Here is a 7,514-nt window from a genome sequence, read left to right on the forward strand (position 1 = left end):
ACACATCCACACGACACAAAGCTATGTATATAAGGTTGAACATGGACGGCGAGGTCGCTTCGATCGCGACGACGCTCTGTGGCGCCAGCTATCGCCTACATCATCGGCGGCGGCGCTTGGTTGTCGTCGGTCGGCAGCGGAATCTGACCGTACGGGTGCATGTAGCCTGGCAGCGGGTAGCCTGCATACACCGGACTGGTGTAGCCAGAGTACGCGGGGTACGGCCCCGCATAGTACTACATATCGTTCTTGAGCGGACGGCTCCAAACGGCTCTCTACAGTACTAGTACCTGGTACGGCGGATAGCCATAGATGGGCATCGCCGACGGCGGGTACGGGTACACCGGTGCACGGCTGCTGCTGCTGCTATTGCTGCTGTTGTGGTTCGTATTGATCGTCGGGCGTCCCCACGCACAGCGCAGCTTGGACGCGCCAAGCTGCACACCTACGAGGTAGCGTCATCACCACCATCAATCGTGAGCGAAACGATTCTACGGACCTGACATTTCTTGGATCGCCTGCTCGGCCAGCGCGCGCGTCGAGTACTGTACAAAGCCGCAGCCGCGTCCCAGCGGGATCTTGATGCTGAGCACCTACGTGGCCATGAGCCTCTCCGTCTTGTGTACAACTTGAAAACGGACAGAGCCAATGGAGCTAAACTGCTTGCGCAGGTCGTCTTCAGTTATGCTCGCGTCGAGGCCGCCGACAAACACAGTCGTGTTGGTCTCGTCTTCGGGCGACGGCGACGGCGGCGGCTTGGACGGCGTTGTCGGCGGGTGGTGCTTGGGGCGGTCGGTCGCGGCGCTCACACGCATCGGCCTCTTGAGGCACAGTTCGCCGTGCATCTGCTGCAGAGCCTAGCGATCCCGTCAGAGATGATGGCCGCAAAAGATGCATAGAGGAGTGTACCTGGTCGGCCTCGGCCTTGACGCCAAAGCGCACAAAGCCAAAGCCTTTGGAAATGCGGCTCATTTGGTCGAGCACGACCTTGGCGCCGCGTACGGACGCGTACTTGGCCGAGAAGGTCGAAAAAAGCACGTCGTCCGTGACGTCGCCGGCGAGGTCGCCCACAAAGACCGAGTGGTCTTCCATGGACTCGAGCCGCTTCCCGCCGGCGCCCCAATTGAGCCGAAAACGGTGCGGTGTGTTGGCTACAAAGACAAGCAGTGAGACGCCTTCGTTGTCGAGGCTTGCGTACGAATAGGTTGTCCATTGAGTGTTGACAAGACCTCGCTCGCTGCTTCCGGCGAGTCAAACTCGAGGAAGCCGTACCCGGCGGGATAGCCCGTGACCTTGTCGCGGATGAGCTTGACGGTTGGGAGGTGGCCTAGGTCGCAATGAGCGCACAATAGTCGCGTGGCATCGTACCGAAGGCATCAAAGAGCGAGCTCACATAGGCTTCGTCCCAGTTGATCTGGACGTCGCCCATCCAGAGCGTCTTGCAGTCGGGCTCGGTCATCCGCACAGCTGCGACAGAGCCGAATTGGGCTTTGCCTCGATCTGACACGAGGATTTCGACCAATCAGCAACGCGACTCCTCGCATTATGGCCAATCCCCGCCCAACTTGAAGTGCATGCAAAGGTCGTGGAAGGTGCTGGATTGGATAAAAAGCCATTGAAATCCTAGGATATCTACCACTCATCTGCGTGGATTGCGTGGCGCACTGCCCGTGCTCTTCAACGTGGCGCCGAAACGTCGGAACATCAGAGTCCATCATCGATCGACGACGAAAGACTCCTGACGATCTACCGCGAATACAGCCAAGTTTAGCGCCGAGGTTGTTGCTATAACGCAGCCGCGTCGTGCGTCGAGTCCGCTTCACCCTGGTGGTCCTCGAAACGTTCGCTGTACGACAAGGTAGCCGGATGCATCTCTTGAACGCGTCAAGCCTCAACCATCACTGCAGCGTCACGGCGCCGAAAGATGAGGGAGCGAGCGCTGGCTGTCGGAGGAGATGCGCGTGTCCAGTGCGCGCAACGACGCCTCGTAGTGCACGATGTTTGTACAATATCGTCTATAGATGCAATGTGCTACAGTTGCTACGGACGCCATCTTGCGAAATCTTGGGTGCGGAAGTGCACCCACCCATTGGCGTAGGACTGGATTGTATGTCATTGAATGTGTTCCTCATCGAGACCAATGCAAGCCCTCCTCATGGTCACCCAGGCCTCGCTGGACACGACGAAGTAGATCCTTGTATCACTCGATACTACGGACTACCGGTTGCGCAGTGCACACTGCTCAAGTGACTTCAACTGCGAGGCATCCGGATAATATTGACTTGGGTCGCAATTGCCAACGACGCTTACGCGGGTTTCGTATGGTATCAATGCATTTATGTCGACACAAATCTATCGTAAAATCATTTTGTGCGTGTTGCGATCATCGCGGTCCGGATCAGCGCCGAAGGACTGAATCCTACAGTGCAAGCTTGGAACACCACAGCGACGGTAGCTAGTGACATTTGGCGATTGCCCACCTCGCCGCCATGCTCCTCGTGCCCCGTGCGCTCACCGCCGCCTTGACCGTCGCCGCCGCCGCTGGCTTTGCCATCGATGCATCCGGCTACCCGCGCTACTGCGCCAAGGACGTGTCCCAAGTTTGCGATCCAGCCAGTGGCCGACCCGCAGGCGTCGAGCATGAAGCTCGGTACACGTGCAGGTCATGGTGCGCCACGGAGCACGCACGCCGTACAGCGGCGCCAAGTGCTGGACCGGCTACAAGGAGACGTGGACCTGCAACCTCCGCGACCAAGTGACGCCTGTCTTACATGCACCGGGCAGCACGCCATCATCGTCGTTGACCTTTGACAAGATCTACGTCGACGGCGCCAACGTCTTCCGCGGCAACTGCCTCCTCGGGCAGCTCATCGACGAAGGCTACACGCAGCAGCAGCAGAACGGCGCGCTCTTTCGCCACGCGTACGTGGGCAAGGGCCCGCTTGTGCTCTTCCAAGACGACGAAGCCATCGACCTCACCAACACGGCAGGTAGATGTCGCCGCCATTGGCGTTGCCCATGTGCATTGCCGCTGTGTAGATGTCTACTTTGAAAGCACCGACCTCGACCGCACGCTCGGGTCGGGCCAGGTCCGTTGTCGCATGCGTTGGCGACCTTGCGCCTCATACTTGGCCTGTCTAGATCATCGTACAAAACATGTTTGCAACAAGCGAGCGCGTCGTTGTACCGTGGCACACAAGCGACATGGCCGTCTCGCACTGGTTCCCGAACCCGACCACGTGTCCGGCGCTCACCGCGCTGAGCAAGGCGTGGGCGGCGTCGCCCGAGTCCGCTGCGTGGAGCAACAACCGCACCAACAAGGCGATTCGGGCGCAGCTGCAGGCGACGATTCCAGGCTTCAACGACGACCTCGGCTTTGACTGTCTCCTCACGCAGCGCTGCACTGACAAGCCGCTGCCAGGCAACATGAACAGCACCTTCTTTCAGCAGGCCGCCACCCGCGCCGAGACGACCGCGCTCCTCCCGTACTTTTACAAGAACAACATTTACGCCAAGACGGGCAGTGCGCAGTTCGTGGCGCTCATTCGCGCTCGTCTGGAGGCTGCACTGGCGGGCCGCGGGCCGCGTTTTGTGCTCTCGGCTGGTACGTGTGGATGGGTCCACTTGAGGATAGAATGAGCTCCATGTGGGGTTCTCGTAGTGCACGACTCGACCTTGATGCCGCTGCTGGCCGCGCTCGGTGGCGACGTCTACCTCACCGAGTGGGTTCCGTACGCGAGCCACGTGACGCTGGAGCTGTATGCGCGCGACGGTGGCAGCTTCTTCTTCCGCCTCACGTACCTCGGCAAGCCGCTGCCTGTGCCCCACTGCACGTCGGAGCTCTGCCCTATCGACGCGTTCTTGAACATGACGGCATTTGCGACGGACGACTCCATCTGCGGCCCCAACATCACCTTGTCGTGGCCCACGGGCTTGAGAAATGGTTCGTTGACGGAAGCGACGACCCAGAGTAGCAGTGTTCCCTCAACAACGACAGCCTCGGGCTATTCAGTGACGTCGATGGCGATCGTCGGCGCCGGTGGCTGCCTCGTTGGCGCTGTCATTGGGTACTTTGTGTCACGGCAGCAAGCACCGCAGAACGTCTACAGCGCGGTCTAAGCCGGCGAGAGTCCGCAGATCGTTGATATTACGCCCATCAATACATCCACCATAATGGCTATGCTACGCTTCGTGCAATCTTCTTTCTGAGTTGTTCATGCAAGCGTTGGGCTCTGTCAAGCACCAAGATACGCCACAATCGACTGTCGAACCAACGACACACATGCTCGAGCCGTCGGATTCGAGACTCCACAGCAGAAGGAAGGAAGTAAAATGTAGCGTAGCCTTATCGTTTGGCGGCCATCCAAACCGCAACAAGATAGTAATAGTTCAATGTGCAAGTGCAGGGTAAAGGAGACTCTCGATTAAGAATTAAAGGATGAAATCGATCTAATCCTAGACGGACGAGTAGATGCGAAAGAGGGCGGCCAGGGCGATGTCGTCCGACGTGTCCATGTCGCCAAGGAGAAGTCAAAGGCCTGTAGCATGGTAGACCTTGGACGCGAACCGTCCAAGAATAAAAAGGACGGGGCTCATAAACGTCACCAAGCACACGATGATGCGCACCGCCACGAGAAGGGGCGCAACCAGGCGCACGACCGCGAGTTGGGCCACGACAAAAAGAACGGTCGAGAGCATGGCCGGCAGCAGGTCGGAGCTGGCCTTTTGGCCGCGATGTGCGACTCGGTTGGTGCTGGCCATTTGGCCGCGATGTCCCCAAGGGCACGAAGGTTGGGGATCTAAAGCGTCAGCATGCGCGCGACGACGAGCAGGAGCGCGCGCAAGAGCAAGACCGGAAGCAGCAAGTCAAAGGCAGGCGCGGCTGGGTGGCAAAACCAAAAATGAAGTGGCTCGCCCGGTCCAACTTTGGTCGCGACAAGACAAAGTAGAGAAATAATTTGTTGAAAAGAATAGTACACTCTCTACGTCATCGTTAAGGCGTCGACGAGGTCCCAACGATGCGATCAAATGCACTAGTACGCATATAGGGATGAACCGCACCACTATTCCCACGCCTGCATCGATGCAGCGCCACCAACATGGAGGGACCGAAGATTACTCAAGTGCTAGAGCAAGGGGTATCATGATCCTGGGATTAATTCGTGCATTCTGGCCAACCCATTGGCTATATATCAAGCCATTTTGACTAATGAAACGCAGTTTTATTGGTCTAAGCAAATCATATTGCGCCAAATGTGTCCTGTGAAGTGCGAAACCGAAATCCCTATAAGTGCTTTCACATCGTCGGACGTTATAGTTGAATAACGTAAAAAATCGATAAAGTACGACGGTGCATTTGACTGCAATTGACGCAACTTTTCGATTAGGTGCGAAAGTGAAAGCGCGCCAGGACTGCAGGAAGCGACGCGCCGTCGTCGCAAAGACCGGTAAACAACGCTTCGCATTCAAAAGTTCCTACCAGCTCACCCCGCACGGGACCTGTTCAGGGTACCATCGTATCGACTTGGTTCGTGCTTCCCGAGGCTGCAAGGGAGCCGTCGTCATATCATCATCCACGACAACTGATCGCCTTGTTCGATGCACACTGGATTCACGGGACCGCAGTTAAGGCCTGGTTGGGATGAGAGCTACAGCTCTACAATGCCCTCGAATATACTGCATCAAGTCTCCGAAGATGGCTCATCAAAGCAAGCACGACCCACCGCCGTTGACACGCGCCTTGGTCACTGCAACCCGAGTAGCCTGGCATGGCAAGGAGGAATGGATGACGTCACCCAGTGTTCTTTCTCAACATCTCTGCTGCGAAACGCCACGAATGATGCAGCACAAGCCACCGACAGACTCCCTGCACGCACGCATTGACGCCGCGCAGTAGAAGGGTACGAGCTCGATATCAATCTCTACAGCTATCGGACGACGGTTCGGCTTGGCGGTTATTTACTAAAAGATCGGATTTGAACGCTAATGATTGGTGCAATGACGAGCGGTTTCTGATTGGCAATGGCAGATCCAAATATCCGCACCTCAAGTTGAAGTAACCGTCGTCGCACTTTGCCCGCGAGTGTTGACACCACCGTGGAGATCTCATTTGGCACCTCGTTGGCCTTGCAACGAACGTCGAGCGCCGACGCCGTGTCTGAAGCTCCAACCGATGTACCGCACCTTCTTTTGCCGTCTTCTTTCTCATTCTTGCATCCAGGACCGTTATCGTACTGTACCATCACTCACGCGCGCATCCGCACTAGCAGTTTTAGTAGTATCTCTCCATCCGATCAAACATGCCAGAGGTTTGGTGCATGACCTTGTGTTTTCTGAGGCGATGCGTGTGGATGTGGTGACAAGGCCAGGGATACACAGTTGGAGGAGATCTGGTGACGTGGCAGCCGGACGGCTCACCTACCGGTACTTCGATCCTTCCCATACATTCGGCTACGCCACGACACCAGGCACTGCCGCGTCGTGAGGCTTGGCGGAAATGATGAGGCCACGCGGGAGACGAAGCGAGAACTCGAACGAGACGTAGTAGTGTACATATTGAAACGTGCATGGGCAGATCGGAATGTGTCAAAGGATTTGCGACGGACGACTCCATCTGCGACCCCAACGGCACCTTGTCGTCGAGGCCCACGGGCTTGACAGATGGTTCGTTGACGGAAGCGACGACCCAAGAAAGCAGAGCTGCCTCAACAAATGCAGCCTCGGGCTACTCGGTGACATCGATGGCCATCATCGGCGCCGGTGGCTGCCTCGTTGGCGCTGTCATTAGGTATTTACTAGTACCATGCTGTAGATCATGGGACCGCTGCCGGTGGCTTTGACGCCAATGCCTTGTTAGAATGCTCGCTCTATACCAACGGCAGGTCCATTGACTGCGCCTCAAGCCCTAGAAAACTGGGTGTGAGTACGGGCTAAGAAGGGCGCAGTTGGAAGCGTGACCCACCGTCGCCGACACGCACCTTCGATAATGCAACCCTGGCAAGAGGCAAGGAGCAATCGTTGACGCCATCACAAACCTTGACGCATTCGCCACACATCCGATGTTCTTTCTCTCTGCATCTCTGCTGCAAAACGTCACAGCGTGAACGCAGGCTACCTTGCACTCGCCCATTCCTATAGCGCAGTAGTAGAGCACTAGCTCCGTTTGATCCTCTACGGCCATAGCCTCGTTCGACTACAATTTGTGCAATGACGAGTGGTCTCAGATTCGTAATCCAAATCATCGCGTCTTGAAATTGGTTTGCGATCTTCTCATGCGATCTTCTGTCCCTTTGGTCAAATACAGCATTCCGGATAATTGCCGGAAGTATCTTACGGCATTTCCGCTGCCACCAACACAAAGACAACGAGCGTGTCGTGGTCGTCGGACGCGGTCAGCAGCGTCTGCGAGAAGCTCCAGGTGGTGATGCACCGGGGCAACTCGCGAAGCAGCTCGAAGGACGCCAAGGAACTACTTGACCTGCTCTCGAGCTTGCCCAAGTTCCCGCCGAGCCGTA

General features: G+C 56.9%; 3 protein-coding genes across 3 annotated transcripts; 2 read left to right on the forward strand and 1 right to left on the reverse strand.

Annotated features, from left to right (window-relative positions):
• Positions 1-95: 95 nt before the first annotated feature.
• On the reverse strand, positions 96-1,459 carry SPRG_16633 (hypothetical protein; the record flags this gene model as incomplete). Its single annotated transcript, XM_012355939.1, has 7 exons — positions 96-236; positions 291-445; positions 500-593; positions 642-857; positions 910-1,151; positions 1,199-1,327; positions 1,369-1,459. 7 exons carry the CDS (start codon positions 1,457-1,459, stop codon positions 96-98), a joined length of 1,068 nt encoding a protein of 355 aa, XP_012211329.1.
• Positions 1,460-2,489: 1,030 nt separating this feature from the next.
• SPRG_16634 (hypothetical protein) lies at positions 2,490-4,194 on the forward strand (the record flags this gene model as incomplete). The annotated part of the gene is made up of 5 exons (XM_012355940.1): positions 2,490-2,593; positions 2,647-2,990; positions 3,040-3,089; positions 3,142-3,604; positions 3,662-4,194. The coding sequence occupies 5 exons, from the start codon at positions 2,490-2,492 to the stop codon at positions 4,117-4,119; spliced, it is 1,419 nt and encodes a 472-aa protein (XP_012211330.1). The 3' UTR covers positions 4,120-4,194.
• Positions 4,195-4,615: 421 nt separating this feature from the next.
• On the forward strand, positions 4,616-4,949 carry SPRG_16635 (hypothetical protein; the record flags this gene model as incomplete). The annotated part of the gene is made up of 2 exons (XM_012355941.1): positions 4,616-4,750; positions 4,782-4,949. The coding sequence occupies 2 exons, from the start codon at positions 4,616-4,618 to the stop codon at positions 4,947-4,949; spliced, it is 303 nt and encodes a 100-aa protein (XP_012211331.1).
• Between the last annotated feature and the right edge of the window lie 2,565 nt (positions 4,950-7,514).

The sequence above is a fragment of the Saprolegnia parasitica genome (assembly GCF_000151545.1).
Source record: "Saprolegnia parasitica CBS 223.65 unplaced genomic scaffold supercont2.336, whole genome shotgun sequence".
Taxonomy (NCBI): Eukaryota; Oomycota; class Saprolegniomycetes; order Saprolegniales; family Saprolegniaceae; genus Saprolegnia; species Saprolegnia parasitica.